At 40.9% G+C, this 20,183-nt stretch overlaps 1 protein-coding gene across 22 annotated transcripts in view; it reads left to right on the top strand.

The window, feature by feature from the left end:
- Positions 1-20,183, top strand: part of LOC100767704 (prune homolog 2 with BCH domain) — a 254,057-nt gene that overhangs the window by 49,500 nt on the left and 184,374 nt on the right. For 20 of the 22 annotated variants that reach the window (XR_004769034.1, XR_004769035.1, XR_004769032.1 and 17 more), the window contains 2 exons: positions 12,030-12,179; positions 14,434-14,528. Coding sequence is in view for 16 of the 22 variants with exons in the window: in XM_035441939.1 (XP_035297830.1) it covers positions 12,030-12,179; positions 14,434-14,528 (245 nt within the window). In the remaining 6 variants the exon portion in view is untranslated. Of the gene's footprint in view, positions 1-6,345; positions 6,599-12,029; positions 12,180-14,433; positions 14,529-20,183 lie in introns of those variants that run through there. The other 2 variants (XM_035441944.1, XM_027406576.2) reach the window with 2 other exon arrangements.

The following is a 20,183-nucleotide window of genomic DNA, read 5'->3' as shown; positions in this document are numbered from 1 at the left end:
CTCTAGCTGCCTCACTGGCAATCGGTCTTAAGTGTATTTGTTCTTACTTTTCCTTCTCCTAGAGCACACTTGGTATTTGTTATTTTTGTATATAGTTTTGTATCAAGCCTAAATCTTTTCTTTAGATTAAAAGGGGAACTATTGTGAGATACCCACCCCACCAGCACCTGTAGCGGGCATGGTCATGGGTGCAGACATGACGGGGTGGGTTTAGGTCTGGGATTAGGACAGGTGACTGTGGCTCTCTTGCTTCTGGTCGGGTGACAGAGGGCAGCCTGGGTGAGTCCTTGGAGCTGGAACTTGCGGCAGTTACCCAGTTCTTGTATGAGTGCATTCTCCCTGAATAAACTTCACTTAACCTGTACTGAGTCTAGTGAATCTTGATTCCCACGCAATAGGAGGATCTCTCATTGTTTTTCTCCAAAAAAAAGTCAGCATAACAATTTATGTTGTTTCCCCATTGTACTAATTAAGGCCAGGGGTTATACTAAGTGTCGTAAGTGATATTAAGTATTGTAAGGTGTATGAACTATATCTGAGGATGTGACAGAATGCAGACAAACACTGCATCATCTTCCACATGGGTCTAGGGCATCCACAGATTTTGGTATCCATGTGCATCCTGGACATGACTTCCTACAGATACAATTTGGCATTGCTGGAGCCCAATGCTTCCAAAAAATGGCTTTCACCTTAGAAAGTGGCCATCAACTTTGGTGCTACAAAATGAGCACAACCATTTAGTTACTTTTGCATGTGGGACATGCAAAATATTTTTGGTTTTGTATGAAGCTTTTTTATTCTTTTCACAATTCACTTTCAACCTTCTAGGCACAAATTATCCTCAAAATGTTTACTACAGGACTGTCAGTCAAGAGACAGTCTGATGGAACAGAAAATAGGGAGGCTGAGGATGGACTGGCTCAGTGTTTCCAAGGACTTCCTTTTCTGCCTCACTAGCTACCACACTTTAGAGGGGGAAAGTCCAAGAGTTACACTGTTCCTCTAAAAGTTCTAGAACCATGGCCCCAGGAAACTGGTCATAAATGTTATGATGACAATGGATGTCTGTAATGATGCTGTCTTTGAAATGGTACCTTCGGCTAACCCAAGGAATTGTAATCGTTTTTCTTTGTGGTAAAGCAGACAGAAAATAAAAGCAATCAGGAATCTCAGCTTAGGGAAAGTTGTGTAGCAATTCAAATGTGTTGTTCAGACAAGCACTAAAAAACATGTTGTTTACATATGTTAGAAACTGAGTAGCTTGTTGTTCTAAAAGTCCAACACACACATTATTAGTGAGAAGATATAGTCAAAGCAGAACTCATCATCACGAGGTTTTACAAACAGAAAAATAACATGAAGCTGTAACACATCAGTACAATGATGTACTTTGGTTACACTGCTGCTACTGCTAATAATGACAATGATGACAATGATGGCGGTGATGATGATGCTCAGATTTGGAGAACTAGAGGCAACTACTCTTCTAGTTGTCCCTTCAGCATGTTTAGTAGAAACCTGTGGCCAGGGTGCCTCTGTGTGCTGCTTATGTGCATGTATGTGGAGATGAGATGAAACATCCTCTAACGGAGGGAACTGAAGGATGGGGAACCAAACAACCTGCCTTTGAAGAGATGCCTCAGATGTTCAGAGTCACACGACTTTGCTGATATTTTGGAGCAATAGATGAATTTTGTAAAGTTCTCAAATCTTTAGATATTTAAGAAAGAATTTGAGTCAGTTTTCTCTGTTCACTGAAGTCAAACTTAGATTTCATAGTTCTCCAATCATATATACCATCGAGTATAAAGGACATGTTTTCTGTCTTCCTCTAAGTGGTGTTAGCATCCTTTAATTCTCAATGGGAACTGTAATCTTTCAAAACAGTCTTCCTCAGTAACTGTGAAGTTACTTTAATGTGAACTTGACACATTTTTCAGACACGTTATCTATGTACTCTTCTACATCTTAAAAATACAAAGGAAAATTAAATATAAATTTTTTATGCCCACGCTTGGCCATGAGAAATTATTACTCTCTTAGATGTCACAAGACTAGATACTTATGGCTGAGACTTAGAAGAGACTAAAAACTTACAATAGAAATGGAGAATATACTATTATAAACCTTGTACCAAAATTCTAAATTTACAGGGAGTTGAATACTATATGAATTTGATTGTCTTTTGCTTCTTACACCCATGATCACACCCAGATCATGTCACATGGATTTCAGGTGGGCTAAGAAACTGTCCCTCCATTCTCTGAGAAGACTATATGTGCTTCTTCCTACTGGGGAGAGGGTAAACTAGTTTTCAGTCTATACCTTCATGTGTAAAAGATGGGGACAAGATTTTATTTCTAGATAAGTACTTATACAGCCCAGGATGGCCTAGAACTCATGGCAGTCATCTGCCTCAGCCTCCTGAGTGCTGTGATTACAGGTATGTGCCCCTATACACAATGGCGTAGTTTTATGTGTTTCTTCCACTTAATTTCAGAGCTATGCTGGCCACTTACTTGCTTAAGTCACAGTCAAGCAATTATCCTGGGGTCTTTCTTTTTCACACCTTCCACATTGGCCCATCAGCAAGCTTTCCAGCTTGGTCATAACCAGGTTGTACCTATGTTGTGACTGGTCTCCATTCATGTTTTCGCTGATGGCCAGCAGCCTGTCTGTTAGATGATGAAGGCCATAGTTGCTTGGCTTTGCTTTATTTCCTACAAAAATCAGTTACTTTTAAAAAGGTATAAGTAAGACTATGAGCAGTTCCCTGGCTACAACTCATCCTATTCAGAATTCAGGTCCTCTATGATTATGACGAGCACAGCCTTTCCTCTGTCCCTTTAAGCATCCATTTTCTCATGAGGTGTGCCCCCACCCTGAGGTTTTTTTGTGTTTGTTTGTTTGTTTAAATATTCCCAACTTTTCTCATTCTGGAGGACTCACTCTCAGCATTCCCTGTGGAGTGCTTGTTCCTATCTATCTACTACTCCTTTTCTAGCAGTCCCTACATTCAGAATGTCGGCTTCATGAAAAGAGAGACTGTATACTGTGTCCATTACCCTGCCTGATGCCCTGGTGCCTCCACTTTGCCTGGTGCATAGTAAAACTGTGTGGATGAACTCTTCAAAAGTGGGTTTGAGTGGGTAGGGAAGTGGGGAGCTCCTGGGAGGAGTTGGGGGAGAGTGAACTATAATCAGCATATCTTGAATGAAAAAAACTACTTTGAATAAAGAGTTTGACATTTAAAACATACTATTTATATTCTGTTTTCATGGCTTCGTTGATTTTGTGGTAGTGTCTGATATTGAAATTGCCTGCTGTTGTGGCCTATCCTTTTAATATTCTTACTGTCTGGAATATGGACAGTGTTTCTTCCACTAATAATCCCTTTCCTTATTGTCTTTTTTTAATCTTGTAGAAATCCTAGTGGGATTTATTTTATTATTTTGCAGTATTTGCTTTTGTTTTCATCAATTGTCATATGTAAAAATTTTAAGATTTCATATATATATGCATATATATACTTTTAATCCTTTCAAATCATAGTACTTCTAAAGAAAAAACACAAAATATATCTATAAAAATATAAATATGCAGCTCAGCATATCACCAGGAAGGAAATGCCCTTTGATAATTACCCAGCTAAAGAAGCAGAATGTGAAGACATTGCCTCCTCCTCATGCCTACAACCTCTATGTATCCTACCTGGAGGTAGCCAGCATTCTGAATTCATGACATACTTCTTTGCTTTTCTTTTTTAACAATTTTTAAAAGATTTATTTATTATGTATACAGTGTTGTGTCTGCATGTATGCTTGCATGCCAGAAGAGGGCACCAGATCTCATTACAGATGGCTGAGAACTACCGTGTGGTTGCTGGGAATTGAACTCAGGATCTTTGGAAGAGCAGGCAGTGCTCTTAACCCCTGAGCCATCTCTCCAGTCCTTTTGCTGTTCTTCATATTTTAGCCATCCCCATGTAGGTATCCCAAATTGCTTCACATGGGGTTTGTGTGGCTGTGTGCCTTACATAAATGGACCCATACGGTGTACATTTTAAACCTAGTATGTGTGCTTTCATAGGCCAGTTATCTATGAATTACCAATTTTGTCAGTCAAATCCTTCTTGCACAGAATATTTGAAGTAGCTTACCAAAAAAGCACATAATAAAATAAAACAGCAACAGTACGAAGAGAAAGAACAGTGGAGGAAAGAATAAGATCAGGATATCACATAAAACGTGGGGGGTGTGACAACAGTATCTCCTTTCAAACTTTGGATGTGAGCTTCTTGAAGCAAATGAAGACAGAAATGTGATTCCTGGTGAAATTCACATTGTTATAAAGACAGTTACTGTGTATAGATATCTATCTCTGTTATTCAGAGTAATTGTCTTTTAGTTCCTTTGTTTTTTAAAAGGAACAAACTGATTTTAAAGATTGATTGTTCTTTTTCATCAGTCCTCTCAAAAAGGTGCCTGACACTACTCTCCTGTCCCCAGTCATCTGTATCTGCTGATGCCTCTCTCAAAACAAAATACAAATTCAGATTCAATCATATGTGATCTCCTTGGTCGTAAGGCTTCCTACTGTAATGAGCTATCAAACTGTTTGCAATATACTATACTATTTCATTCAAATATTGACGTAGAACCTGATTGCTCTGGGTATTGTTAAGAGATCATTCACATACCTATCATGCTGTCTGTTTTCCTTGCACTGTAGCCTTTCAGCCCTGAGGACAATTAAGGATATGTGCTAACCAAGTAAGTTAGTGCAAAGGCAGTGTTTCAAGGTTGGTGGAGTATTTATCCATCTTGAGATAATTTGAATTTAATTTCTCTTCTTTTAAAATAGCTGTCACTTTATTAACTAGGTAAATTACAACACCACAGTAGGCACCTTAGTTCATCATCCTTCTAGTGAGTCTGCCTATCTGGTCATCCTAGGTGCCAGAATCCTTGTCTTCTATTGGCTTCTTTGCAGTGTTTTTGAATAGCACATATTTCCTGAGTCAGGTTCTTCACACAGATGAAGCTTTATTTCCCAGAGAGCCCACATTCAAAGTGGGAGCTGTCAAAGCAATTCTTATTGATATGGTCTTTCCTCCTGTTTGGCATTTAATTCAATAATGATGTCACCAAAGAGCCAGAGAAAGGAAAGAAACCTCCCCACCTTTGAAGCATCACCTAAGTAGGTACAGAGGTTGCTAGCTTTTCTTGTCTCCAGCCAGGCAAATCTCAGCTCTGTACATTTGTCTGTCTTCCTGGTGCTAGTGCTTAGTTTCTTTGTCCATAAGCTCCCTCCCTGCCCATCACAGGATCTTTTGCATAAGCTTCTTTCTCAGGCACTTGGCCTCCAGCTCTGGGGAGAGTTTTCATTCTCCTTGGGAGGTGTGATGCAGCAGGAACCCAGCTTTTCTTCCTGCCTGCACCCTCAGTAGCTGCAGGCAGAGATTAGAATGCCAGCCCTTAAACAGGAACCTCTCAGAGATGCTGCATCTTGTCTTAATTTGAAACAGTGATTTCAGGGCACAAATTGTTAACATCTAGTTCATCCAGAAAGACATATATTTATAATGTATTACTTTTGAATTATTTGTGTAAGACATTACATGTAGAGGAAGACACAGATGTCATTCTGGTAAGATCACTGACCTTGATTCTTGGAAATGTGTCTATCTTTTGGCTTCTCCCTTCTCATCTGTCTTTGTTTTTATTGTGTAGTTCCCCCCTTTTTTTCTCCTTTTCTTACTTCTTTCCCCCTTCCTTTCTGGAAGATTATTATTATTATTATTATTATTATTATTATTATTATACATGGCCAATGTGAACACATCTAATGTCACATTTTGTGGTCTAAAATTCGTGTTTGGTCATGTTCTGGGTTTGTGCCAAAGATGGTTACAAACCCATCAGACTGCTCAACCTGTGCTGTTTTATTTCCTCAGAGACGTATTCTAGGGGATGGCTGCCAACTCTAAGATCCACTAAATTGCTGAATCATCATATTGAGTGTGTGTGTGTGTGTGTGTGTGTGTGTGTGTGTGTGTGTGTGTGTGTGTTCTGGAACCATCTGGCACTGAGATTTCAGTCACTAATTTCCAAGCATGCTACCATCAAGTCCACACTTTGCCCAAATGGCCCTTCATGTTTGTTTGCATAAGGCCTTGACAGCAGCCATAAGTTGAAGACAAAAGCAAACACCAGCTATTGTTCTTAGCCTAGGACAAAGTGGAGAGGCATGCACAGGTCCTCAGAAGTCAACTCTCTGTTCCACTGGCCATGCCAACTGACCTTTAATAAAGACTAGTTGTTAGCTATTTTGGTAGGCTGGATTAACAGTTTCAAAATGGTCCTTTTAAGGAGGTCAAATGGGAAAGGAACAGAGCCAAGGAGGATTTTTTTCTTCCTTTCTTGCCCAAAGGGTGAATCATCCATCCCACTTCCAAATGGTTATGACATCCACGGGAATTATGTCGCCTGCTGTGCTTCGGAAGAGGCTCGGGGTAGGAAATAGAAAATCTACTTTCTTCTAGAAAATCCAAGTAACTATTCAGTCCTGGTGTTTCTTTTTCAGCCACACAAAGGTAGCCTTTCTCTTAAATTCAGACATTCTAAATTTTCAAGGGTTGTATTTTGTACCTTTTTAAACAAATGGGGATTATAGTGTGTGTCTTTTTCTCCTTTCTCTTTTCCTTCTCTGCCTACTTCTATTATTCATTATTTAATATTTTCTTTCAGTATGAAAAATCATTCCCAGGTAAACAGAAAAGACATTTAAGCTCCTCTTTTTTTTCTGCTAAGAATTCATCATGTATAAAAACTCCAATTCCCCATGCTGACTGTTTCCCAATTTCTGGTGCTGTAGGGAGTGTGCAGTGTTAGCATGCTGCAGTTGCTTAGATGGAATTCAGTGTTAGCATGCTGCAGTTGCTTAGAGAATGTGCAGGGCTAGCATGCTGCAATTGCTTAGGAAGTATGTAGTGTTATCATGCTGCAGTTGCTTAGATAGAATGCAGTATTAGCATGATGCAATTGCTTAGGAAGTATGTAGTGTTACCATGCTGTAGATGCTTAGATAGCATGCAGTGTTAACATGGTGCAATTGCCTAGGGAATGTGCAGTATTAGCATGCTGCAATTGCTTAGGGAGTGTGCAGTGTTGGCATGTTGCAGTTGCTTAGGATGTGTGTAGTGTTAGCATGTGGGAGTGTGCAGTATTAGAATGCTACAATTGCTATTAGCAAGAGGCGCTTTACATCCCTATTCTTTTGAACAAAGTATATTATGGTTGTTTTTTTCTACAGAAATAAAACATTTATTATATTTTATTACAATTGCTTTCTTTGTTGCTTACTTTTAATTCTATCTCCCCCTTATCAGCCTGTCAATATTGAGATACTCTGGGTATAGGTTTATGGATTGTTTCTGTGCTCAGAATTTGCCAGAAGTTAAGTCAACACTCATCTGGAACCAGGTTCTAGTGTACTGACAGATGTCTTTGGCTACTATGTATCTTGATACCAATGCTTAGCAAAATTATATAATTACTAAATGTATTTCTGGGCACTCACAACAGAGGTAGTGGAGCATCACATTAACTTTTATACTTTCAATATCAAATATATTTTATGCACTTATCTACCACCAAAACAAAAAAAATCCAAGACAGAACCAGAATAAAAATTAGCTTCAGATCCCCTTCGTAATACCTATTGTAACTGCATAGAAATTTATGGAGTTGTACAGACTTTGGGTCTGGTTAATTTCCGTATGTGATGTTTTTTATTTATTTGCAAGTGTTTAAATAATAAAGTTTTAAAAATTAATATAAATACATTTCCAGTGTGAGTGGAAGTCCCCAGAAGAGTCCTGAGATGAAGCTGGTCTATAGCCTTTATTGTCCAGGAAAGATAACTCAGGGTGTGGAGTGCATCTGCCTGAACAGGGTAACCTATCCTAGTAGGCAGTCACGCCCTTGCTACTGTCAACCTTGTAGGCAGTTACATCCTTGCTATTGTCAAGTCAGACTGAATCAGCCAGGGACAGGAGTCGTTCTCAGTGAGCCATGCTGTGGGATTCTGCTTAAGGTGGTTATCTTTTAGACTAACTTTAAACGCTGCCTTTCTCTTCTGTGTGTTTTAAAACCAAGACTCTCAGCCACACAACAAATCCACAGTTGTCTATAGCAAATATTAAAGTGCACTTTATTTTTTTCTATCTGTCTGTGAGGGGACTTCCTTTTATATTCTTCCATCAGGATAGCACTCTGTAGTATGCTGAGCATAGAAAAGATCTGAAAATCCAGCTGGCTTCTATTAAGCACAACCCCAGGGAGTGGGGGTGGTATGCAAATATGTAAAAATGGTACCTTACCTTTATAAAATTTGAAAAATAATGTATTTTAACTCTTAAAATACTTTGATAAAAGCATAGCACTACATATTTATCATCACTGTTTATTATGATGCCTATTCACCACTGTATAATGCTTGTTCTTGCAGTCATTTAAAAATGAATGAAACATACAAACCATGTAGACTACTTAACAATATTGAGGTACATTCTTAAATTCTATCAAGATAAAAGTTTTATTATTGTACTGCAACCTTATGCATTTTACCAACTTAAAAAATTAATGAAGAAATCCTCAAATCAAAGCAAAGTGGTTTCTTTGACCAAGTCAAGCATATATTTGTGGAGGGTATTTCTAAGTGTTTTATGCTTGGATGCCAATACATTTTTAAAACTTAGCTTTTAATCTTTTGTGATTATTTTTATTTGTTTACATATATATATATATATATTATATATATATATATATATATATGTACAACATTCTGCTTCCATGTATATCTGCACACCAGAAGGGCACCAGATCTCATAACGCATGGTTGTGAGCCACCATGTGGTCACTGGGAACTGAACTCAGGACCTCCGGAAGAGCAGTCGGTACCCTTAACCTCTAAGCCATCTCTCCAGCCCTTGTGATTATTCTTATAAATACAGTTTTGTGTTACTAACCTTAGACAACAAATTCCTAAATTTACTAACTATTCTCATGTCACTGGTAGATTCTTTACGGCTTTTGCAGACACCTTATAAGAAGAAAGGCAGTTCTAATTCTTCCCCTTTCCCCCCCTCTTCCCTTTCCCCTTCCTCTCCCCTCCCCATTTTCTTTCCTCACTTCTCCCTCTCTTCCTGTTTCCCCTATCCTTTCTTCCCTTCCCTCCCTCCCATCTCCCTCTTCTTCTCCTCCTCCTCCTCCTCTCTCCTTAACCCATTTTTCAGCTCATCACTATTGAAATGTATTTAACAGCATCTACTCTAATTCTCTAAGATACCATTACCATTCATACAGCAAATGCTGATTCATGCTGACCACATATTTCTATCTCCAGAATGGTCTTCTTTCTGGTATTTAGTTTTGCTTCTGTTTGAAATCGTTGTCTTTTGCCTTCTTGTTTATTGCAGAGTAGGATTTCTTGTGACATATTTCTGCCTTTTCCTTAGAAATGTCTCTCTATTCAGCCACATTTTCACTGAATATAAGGCTCTAGGATGGTGATTTCTTATGTCTGCATTTGAAGACACAATCCCACCCTCTTCTGACATCATCCTTTTAACTGAGAAACCAGGTTCTGTTTCGATGCAGTTTTGTTGTAGTAGTAGTAGTGTGTTTTCTCCCTCACGGATTTAATCTTTTTCTATGTAGTTTTTAGCATTTTTCCTGCTTGCAGATGTTTTACTTTATGTTAGCCCTGATTTTTGTTTGTAGTTTTTCTTAAATGTTACAATCCTCTCTCTCCCTTTCCAGGCAGGAGCAGTCACATGTTCTTAGGTCCTTAAACTTTTCTCTGGAGTTTTGGCTACTTTTTTGTCTCCATGCTTCAGTGTGGATATTTTCTTCTGACTTAGTTTTCAGTTCCCCATCACATCTGATGTACTGTGGAAAACATTTTGGGATTCTTAAGCCCAGCCATTAAAACCAGAGTTTTAAATGTTCGTTGGATTGCATGTAGATTCCAATTCTCCAGCTAGTTTCACTTATTACTCCTGGATCTGCTCCATTTGTCTTCTCCTGAGCTTTTCCCCCAACAGTTTCCAGTCACCTGGTTTTAGCTCCCTTATATCTAGTACCCTTTGGGTGACGGCTGAACATTAGTTACAGACAGCACCAAGGTGGTGAGGGGATGGTGAGTTCTTTTTCTCTGACATGGACTTCCTTTCACACCTCAGAGGAACTGGAGGAGTGGAAGGGACTGGATGGTCTATTTTTGTTTTATCCTTCTCCTTGGCAGAAGATGGCAAATCTTTCCCAAAGAGGGCCAGCAAGTAGATATTTCAGGCTCTCTCTCTCTCTCTCTCTCTCTCTCTCTCTCTCCCTCTATCTCTGTGTGTGTATGTGTGTGTGTGTGTGTGTGTGTGTGTGGGTGTGTGCGTGTGTGCCTGCCTGCCCGCCTGCCTGCCTGCCTATAAACACTCTATAAATTATCAGGGATGGCTGTGTTCCCATAAACTTTGTTTATAACACCAAGCAGTTAGCTAGATTGGTAGCTCTTCAGGTTAAGACTCCCTCTCGCTGACAGCTTTCTACAAGGCCTTATAACATTGTTGTTAGGTCCACAGGCTTCTCTGTCTAGTGGCTACAACTTCTGAATTGGCAACTGCTTGGATAGAAAAGCAGTCAGGAACACTGGATTTCTGCTCTGCACTGTAGTGATATCCACCTTGTTGCACTTTACAGTTCTACCTCTACTCAAGACATTTCAGTTCTATCTCTGTTATTGAGAATTATATATGTGTATATAGTTAGATTTTTTTGGAGTCATTGTCCTTGCTAAAGTATTTTGGGAAGCTTCAGCCATTGTACAACTGTTTATGAGTAGTGCAGATTATAATTACCCAAGTTTCTTATATCTATGGGATTAGTCAGACATAGATATTTGAGCTTCAAACATTTCATAGACCTGCCGAATATGGCATTTAAATGTTTTAATGTTAGTACTCCATTGACATGAGACACAATTGCTCCTGTTGGCACTGAGCTATTCCCGAGAGTAGGTTGGGCACTGATGACACTCCTTCTGGCGTTCATTCTCTCCTCACTTAATGGCCTCTTGGGCAAAGAACTGCCCCCACCTTAACTGCTAACTTTGGACATGCTGTCCTAACTGAGCTTGCAGGAGATAAACTTAAAGAAGACTGCTGAACCTTGCCAAGTCAGGGAAAGACAGCCTTTCAACCTCCCTGTTTCTGTGTGGTCAGTCAGTTACTCTAGGCCTTAGCCAAAGCTGGTTGCCCCTACACTGCTGTGAGACTTTGGGTGACTGTCTAGGTAACTTGTTGTTTCTGTTTCTGTTTGAACCTTTTGGAAGTCACTCATTTGCACTTCCTACCATCCTCCTTCTTAGGTCTTCGATGAGGTTGAAGATTAGACTGTCACAATTATTGTTCTCTCTTCCTAGATAGAAATATTAGGTGCAAGACTTAAACTGATTACACTGTCACAATTATTGTTCTCTCTTCCTAGATAAACTTTCCAGTTTAAGACAACTTCATAGTAATTTCTGTTATGCCTTTACCCTGGGACTGGATGTAGTTCATGCCTATTTTTCTATGTTGCTTCACTGGCAGTAGGTCTTAAATGGTGTATTTCACCTTTCCTTCTCCTAGAGCATACTTGATGTTTGCTATCTTTGTATATAGTTTTGTATCAAGCCTGAATCTTCTTTAGACTAAAAGGGGAATTGTAGTGATATCCACCTCCACACCTGTAGCACTGACCACGCCCTTTTGGGTGTGGTCACAGGTGTGGATGTGACAGGTGATAAGGATTAGGTTTGGGGCTCTCTCTTGTTTCCTGCTGGGGTCCTGGAGAGCATCTGAGCGGGCATGGTCCGCATCCTTGGAGTGGGAACCCTCGGCAGTATCTGTAGCATGAAGACATTGATTTTCATTGTTCCTGTCTTGGCTTGTGGACAGAGAGTTCAAGAGCATTTGTATCCATAACTTTCAGGCAGCATCCTGTTCAAGTGGATGACCATGGATCCTGAGCTCCCAGAGAAGCAGGAGGACATTCTCTCCATCCTGGAAGAACAGTTTCCCAATCTGCCTCCTAGAGATGATATCATCAGCGTGCTGCAGGAGACCCAGCTCAGTGCTCAGGGTGAGTGACTGTCCAGCTCTCACTGCTTCCAGGAGGGTGGCTTGCAGGTGGAGTCTTTTCAGGAGGTCAATCTGAGTGTGCTCGAACTTTCTTCCCCCTTTCTCTGTGCTAGTGGAGGAGTTTCTGGGTTTGTGCTATCGGTCTAAAAGTGGGCATCTGATGTTGGAACCCCTTCCCAGGCTCTGTCCTCTCATCCATGGGCTAATAATGCATATGGTGTCTATACCTGCTGATTAAGTTCTGTTTTGAAAATGTTGCTGGGACAGTGCCAAACACAATTGGATTTTGTGATTCTGATTTCATTAGAAGAAATGGAGAGATGATGGTTAAGCCAATGAAATTGTTCTGTAAATCTAAGCTTTTGGGACAGTGGATAATCTGATCAACTATTGTTAATAATAAACAACTATGTTTCAGTGAGAGTTTAATCTGCACAGGGTTCTGAGAGTCTAACTTTGTAAGGGTGACCTTCCCTGAAGCCTCAGGATATCCCACTTTTCAGATGAGAATACTGAACCATAGATAGATGCATCCAATATACACAGCTGTGGCAAGAGGGCTGGGTAGGAGATAAACCCAGAAGGCCTGCTTTTAAGGGGAAAATAATAAATTACAAAGTTTTTTCCCTGGTCCCCTATAGAGTGCAGTGATGGATGGGCACAGGTTGTCCTAGTCCTAAGGCTTGGTGGTTAACTTTTTGGAATTTTGTAAGTTGGCTATCATTGGGTTAACAGTTTAAAATTAGTCATGGTCGGTGTGTTAATACCACAGAAACAAAGTGCCATAAGCTAGGTTTAGTTGTTAAATCAGCAGATTATTCTAATAGTGAGTGCTTCCTAGTCCAGGGGAGAGGGAATCCTCCAAGTAGGCTCTAGTGGCCAGCAAAGATCTCAGATCTCCAGTGGAGTATGATGCTGGCCAAAATGAGATGAAACGAGGTTAGGGATGTTGGCAGGGCCTTGTCTGCATCTGCCATGTACAAAGTTAAGTACCTGTGCATGAGTGTGGGTGCATGCCAATGTATGGGTGCGCAGTGGTGTATGCCTCCCTTCATTCTCTCAACCACCCCAGGCTGCTGTTGTTACAATGTACTCTAGAGATCAAAACATGCCACAGTTGACTCTGAGTCAAATGAGAGTGTCAAGTAGCCATCTGTTTCCCCAGGTTGCTGTGATGGACAGTAGACTGTGGGGCAGGGTGGGCAGTAGACTGTCTTCATAAACATCCAGAAAACGTGCCTGTGCTTTGCATGGCTTTGCAGTGAATCTTTCCACAGAGAAGGCCAGTTAAACATTCAGATATACCTGTTCTTGTGTGCCTGTGATAGATTTCATTGAAATACTCTGTCAACAGCATTAGATTATTCCTGCCATCAAGTAAGGAATTCAGTAACACATACTTCCAGAGACTGTTACAGGGGTGGCCAGCTCAATTAAGATGGCTTTCATTTGTGTTAGACAAAGTGTCACTATGCAACCTGGCTTGCTTGCCTAGAACTCTCTATGTAGACCAGGCTGGCCTCGAACTCTTAGAGATTGACTTGCCTGTGCTTCCCAAGGCCTGGAATTAGAGATGTTCAACACCACACCTAGCTCAATTATGATAGTTTCATGAGCTACATTTATAAAGATCAATTCATATAAAATTATACTGGCAATTATAAAATTACAGAGGGTCACCTAATTTGGACCTTTTGGGCTATTACTTGGCTAGTTTTTATGGTAAGACTGCCCACTCCTTCCCCACCCGACCTGCTCTGGGCCTCTGGAGGCCAATGCCCAAGTGTGGCTTGTTCCAACCTCCCTTGACTCTGGCTTCTGTTTGGTCAATGGGAAGAGTAGTGAGGGCAGAAGGAAGGCAACTAGGGCTGTGCACCTCTTTCCTACTCCACTCCTGCTGTGATGTCAGGCCTTGAAGGTTCTTTTCTCTAGTCCTAGCTCCCTTGCCTTTGCTCCTTGCTGGTCTCTGGCCAATTCATCTTTCATTCTCTCTTTTATCCCACCACCCCTCTGTAAGCACCCTGCCATGAAGAACCTCCTTTTGCAGCAGAAGGGGTAAATTCTATTTCCTGCCTGCATCTGACCCGATGTAGATGCCACCACAAATGTGATTTTTGACTTAGTATGTATTTATTACTGATAAAAATGATACTATAAATGTTGAGCTTAGTAGGATAAATTCTTTAAATAACCCCTTGACATGTATTTTTATAATGGATCCCAAGTATAAAGTGTTTTTTTCTTGTTATCCACAGGTTTAAGTATTGAACAAACAATTTTGAAAGATCTAAAGGAGCTGTCAGATGGTGAAATAAAAGTGGCTGTCAGCACTGTGAATATGACGCTGGAGGTAAGGGCAGGGTGCTTTTCCAGCCAAAAGAGATTTCACACATTTGCTGTCTGAACACCCAGAGTACAACCTCCTGCTGTGTGAGACAGTTCTCCCGTGGGAGTGAGTTCGGGGTTTTCTCTACTTGTCCAACTGGCATGGAGGTTATCGTTGCCCTGGAAGCAATATGAACACCAGTGAAAACCCTTTGCATGTGTCTGTGTTTGGTAGTTATTGTAACATACATGATCAGATTCACGTGCATATTTTCTTTGTGCAAGCAAGTTGTGGTTTGCCTTTTGTAAGCCATTTGGTCACATGCCATTTTGATTATTGGCTATGACAATTCCAGTGTTAAGAAGGAGCCTCAGCCTGCCAATGCAGTTAATGAGTCACTTGGAATGAATGCTACTCTTGTCTTTCCTTGGTAAATTACCTTTCGGGCTACTTTGGGGGTTCCCAACGACTTGTGTGTTAATCTTAATTAACCCAACTAATGGGAGCTATATTTTATCGAGGTGCATCTGTGCCTTTGTGGAAGTCTCTCTTTATATATTCTTTACTGTTTTATTTCCTCAGTCAGGCTATCTACCCATCTTTGATTGGTAGAGTTCAGAAGTGTGTGAATATAAAATTTGCTAGCTAGGAATCTGTCTTTTGAATGGTATGTTGCTATTTGTGTCTTCTTTGTGATGATGGTGACTGTCTCAGTGTGTCTATTTCTGGGAAATGGCTGCCATACATATTGGTGTCCACACTTTAGAAAACCCAAGAACAAACCAGATTATTTGTTCTGTGACCTCTCTGTGAATTCACCCCAGTGGATCAGCCTCACATTTCAGCCCATAGATGCATGTGAGCATCAGGGGCTGGTGGCATCAGGACCAGTATATAGATAGCGCTTCCCAGCAGACAGTGCTCCTTTTTAATGTGTAGCTTGTAGATCAATGTAACAGTTTCCATGGACTTTCAGATTGATAAATGCTCCACCTAATTAGTTGTGGGTGTGAACCAATACAAAAAATGTGTGCAATTTGGGGCGTAGTAACTAGATAATCACCTTCAATTAGAAATATGCCTTGTGTCTAGAAACCCAAGTAAAACATGGATCTTGCAAGGGTCAGTAGCTCCGAGAATCATTTCTACTGGTTCAAGCCTTAGGGTTTTCTTTAGCTTCCCCCTCCCCTGTCCCCCTTCATTTAATGGCATCTTATTAGGTTTTAAATGGCTTGTTTGGAATTCCTTTCTAAATTAACATAGAACATCTTGTAATTGCTCAGGGAACTGTCTGTAGTTAGTGAGTTATTTTAAGGCTATGAATATCATAGACTTATTGTAGCTTTAATCTACCTTCATTTCTATTATAGCGGTATATAAATGGTTTTGTCAAATATGTTAAACTGTAAATGTTTATCAAGCAGAACCAGAGATGGAATGATTGTATAATCTTGACAGTAATTTCCATGGAGGTCCAGTAATTAATCAGGCAGTTAAGTATAATTCTGGAATCCCTGTGTGAATGTCTGGGAGGGGAGAGGGCATTTGTGTACATGAACAGGTACATCTGAAGCTCTCACCAGCTGAAAGCAAGCTGGGATGTGATCAGCACCATGTCTGCATTTACATCCCAGTGATGATGCTAAGGAGAGCTGAGAGACTGAGCAAGGACTCCTTCCTAATATGCTGCAGCTTTTCCATAAGAGACGATGCTCACTAATCAAGTGTGTCAGTTGAAACCCCACACATAGCTAAAGGCAGAATTTTTTCCCTCTGCCTCACCCCGCTAAGGCACCCTGTGACACTGCTGTTTTCCTAACCCAGTTTTGGAGGTAATTGGGGTTCAGCATTCCTTTCTGATTCTCACTCACCCCACTTTACAAACAAAGACCAGCATCTCCCAGACTTCATTGTTTTAGTATAGTTGTTCAGTCTTCTCCCCATCTGAGTATGTTCTCAGGGAGGCTCTTTGTTGTTCCCACAGCTTTCTAAAGCAGGCTTTTTCTCCCAAGCATGGTCACATTGGGTTGACACTTCTTCATGGCCCTCAGAAACTCTCCATTTCTTACCACCCACCTCTGAGCTCTTATGCAATGTAGTCTCTGTAACCACTGATCAACTGAGGACTTAAATGTGTGCTATGAATCCTATTAAGTGTGAACTGGTTTAGTATATTTAATCATAATTAGATGGTATTTTTAGCTAATTGGGGTGCTATTTTGACACGTCTTCAACTTTTGGGCAAAGTTGTGGGGCACATAGTAGGTGCTTAGTTAATATAAATATTTATTTGCGATTTTTTATATCTGTTTGTTATTTGTTTCTGAATTTATTTACTCTTACACTGCTAAGGACTGAACCCAGGGCCTTGGGCTTCCTAGTTAAATTCTCTGCCTCTGCCTAGTTCTTGGGTTTTTTATGTTTTTCTTTTCCATTTCTTTCCTTTTTTCCTTCCTTCCTTCCTTTCATCTTTTTTTATTTTGAGGCAGGGTTTCTCTGTGGCTTTGGAGGCTGTCCTGGAACTAGCTCTTGTAGACCAGGCTGGTCTGGAACTCACAGAGATCTGCCTGCCAAGTGCTGGGATTGAAGGTGTGTGCCACCACCAACTGGCCATTTTTTTTTTTTGGCATAGTGGCTCAGGGTGGTCTTGAATTCACTTTTTCCCCTTTGAACCAGTTTCTTTCATCATGACAGAAAGCTAACATCAGACAGGTTCTTTTTTTAAATGACCAGTATATTCGTATTCATGGTCATTACAGCTTATTCAACAGCCTAAATATTGAGTGAGTAGTTTTGCAAACTAGCCAGCTGTTAAATCAGAAGAGGACAATGGGAGGCTCTGCAGCATGTCAAGGAAAAGAGAAAAAGCACTCCATATGTTTGATGGTCCTTTGCATTGCTCTAATTCCACCATTATGTAATAGCACAGCCTTGCTTTGTCCAATGAACCAATTAATTTCCCTGGGTACAAATATTAAGAAATCTAGTAAGCTTTCCTCCTTGTAAAATATGCTACAGAGAGAGCCACAAGCATGGGATGTAGAAACCACTGATGGTGACAGAAGGTGTTCTACATGATAAGGAAAAAGCTTATAGATCCCATTTGTCATTTTTGATGGAGATTTATGACAAGTGATAACTGTAACCTAAAATATGCTAATATTAGCTGTGGGAAGCTACCCTAAAATCACATTACTATAATGACACAATTTTAGAGTTTTGCCCAACATACAAGGTTGTAAATTGATGTGATTTTGAGGTGTGACAAGTAAAACCCTACCTGAAGTTGGGCAGCTGCAGCAACAGGCCTTCTCCACAGACAGGGCTGTGGAAGCAAAGGCCTTCAGTCCTCCAAGCCATTTGCGTCTTATTGCAGCATGCACCTTGCAAGGAATGACATCCAGCTCATTGACTGATGATTATTCAAGCCATCTTTAGGGCCTTTTCATTGGTCACTGACTTGCCCATCGAAGAAAATATATTGGTATTAAAGCATGTGGTGAATTGGAACCAAAATTACCTTATTCATTTGCTGGAAGAGCCACGGATGATTCTGTTTATTGGGCCTCATTCACACACTGGTAAAGCAGTACACTAAGATATCTATGTCTTTCCATTCTAATGAGAAGCTTCTGAGGTGGGTCATGGCCATACTATAGTAATGGTTCCTTTGTCAACACTTCCTTAAGCATCTCCCTGAAGGCTACAGCACATTAGCATCTTTACTTTGTGAGGGCAAAAGTCAGGCATGGGGGTGGTGGGCTTGCACTAGAATTTATTTGCACACAGACAGACACGTGCTGTGACTTAGTTGCTAGGGCTGATGTAAAGGTGCAGCAAAGTCTACAGACTGCAGGCTTCAGAAGAAATCGGTGAGCTTATGGTTTCGGAAGCTCAAGGCCTCAGATTAAGGTGCTTGCAGGATGAGTGCCTGCTGAAGGTTGTGAGAATGAACAACATCCCTTGGCTTGTGGGAACATCATCCAGGTCCCCAGCTTTATCTTCATGTCATCTCCCATTGGTGTGTGGCTCTGTGACCTGACTCTCCCCATCCCAGCTTTAAAATCATAAGTCACAATGGATGAGGCACCATCTATCTACCTCATTTAACATATATCTGTTTCCAAATAAAGCCCCGTTCTGAGTGTTTCCAGTTAGGATTTGGACATATAGGTTTCATGGGGACATACACTGTGATGAGATCTCTAAGGAGCTTAAGATAATAAGACTTACAATAGGATTGTCCGTGTGAACATGGACCACATGCAAATCAGTTCACTGTGAATGAGAAGCACAGGTGATCACAGCTCCTAAAATGTAATCCACATTTAGATCTAGTGTTCTGGATCATTCCTCTACAGAAGCTGGGGCAGTCCTCCTGACCAGAGCCCTACTATTTGAAACCAGGGGGAGGGAGCTCCAGGGCTGCATTGTGACGGAGTGACTCAGTGCACTGACTCATCTGTCCTGTATGGAGATCACCTTGGAACACAGCAGAGGGGAAAACCGGCAGCACTTTCCATTAGCACTGAGAGCATAGGTCGGAAGGAACACCGTGCGTGCGTACTCTCCCTCCACTCCTCCCTACAAATATTTATTCAGGCCTGTAAATGCCCATCATAACCAGTGATTTAAGACTGAGCAAGCCGGTCTGAAATCTCTGCTTCTTTAGGCACCAATGATGACTTCTCATTGTCCAAGCATAGATAGAGATATTTCTTTTTAAAGTCAAGATGAAAGACCTGCTGTATTTTATAATAAAATATATAGTTTCTTTTAGGGAAACAGTTTTTGACCATCATATTTTTCAAAATGTTAATAAATACTGAAGAGTTTTTGAAAAAAATAAATGACTCTCCAAAGCCTTTTTACCCAACCAGTGGAACTATATGGACAAGCCTGCCCAGGTCCTATTGAATGAAAACAAGAAATAAAGGCAAGGAAAGGGCATGATGCTCCTAGGTATGGAGAAAGTTTATTGTAGATATGTGAGAAAGTTTATTGTAGATATGTGAGAGAGGGAATCTAGAGTGGACATGACCAGGCTAAGCTGGACTAGGTGGGAGATGGGGAGGGGAAGGGGGAAGGAAGAATGGAGAGAGGGGAACAGGGTATAGCAGCTGGGAGGCCCAAAGCCCAAAAAGGAAGAGGTGGGTATACCAATGTGTGGATCATGTAGGGAAGAGCCTCTGGGGGCAAGGGCAGCCCAGTCCCTAGACTGGAGAGTTCAGGGTAGAAAGTGAAGTATGCTACCCTTACCCTGTAACAGGTAGAGACTGAGGGATGCAAGAGAACCTAGTGGCCAGGTCTGCTTTCATATATTTAACAGGCACCTCTGCTGTTTGTCCTAGGTTTGAAACTTAATGCTTACCATGCTGTCATTTATAGAAGTTATTCTTTTGAGTGTGCGTGTTTCTAGGGATCAAACCCAGGACCTCATGTATGTTAGCCAGGTGCTGGCCTGCTAAGCACTTCCAGGTTCTAAATGATGAGTGTTTCCATTTCCTTCTGAGTCCAGGTCTGTCAGCTGGTCCTTGCTTCTGTAAAAGGCAGCATGTAGTGATGCATGGTCAGTGTGCATCACACTACGGTGAGAGCATCCATTAGTTCAACCCTCCTGGAACCCCGAGAGATAAAGGTGCTATGGCAGGTCCCTATTCTGATGGAAGTGGCTCCAGC

This window comes from Cricetulus griseus, chromosome 3, assembly GCF_003668045.3.
Source record: "Cricetulus griseus strain 17A/GY chromosome 3, alternate assembly CriGri-PICRH-1.0, whole genome shotgun sequence".
Taxonomy (NCBI): domain Eukaryota; kingdom Metazoa; phylum Chordata; class Mammalia; order Rodentia; family Cricetidae; genus Cricetulus; species Cricetulus griseus.
The sequence above is the reverse complement of the archived record's forward strand: the minus strand, read 5'-3'. Positions and strand labels throughout refer to the sequence as shown.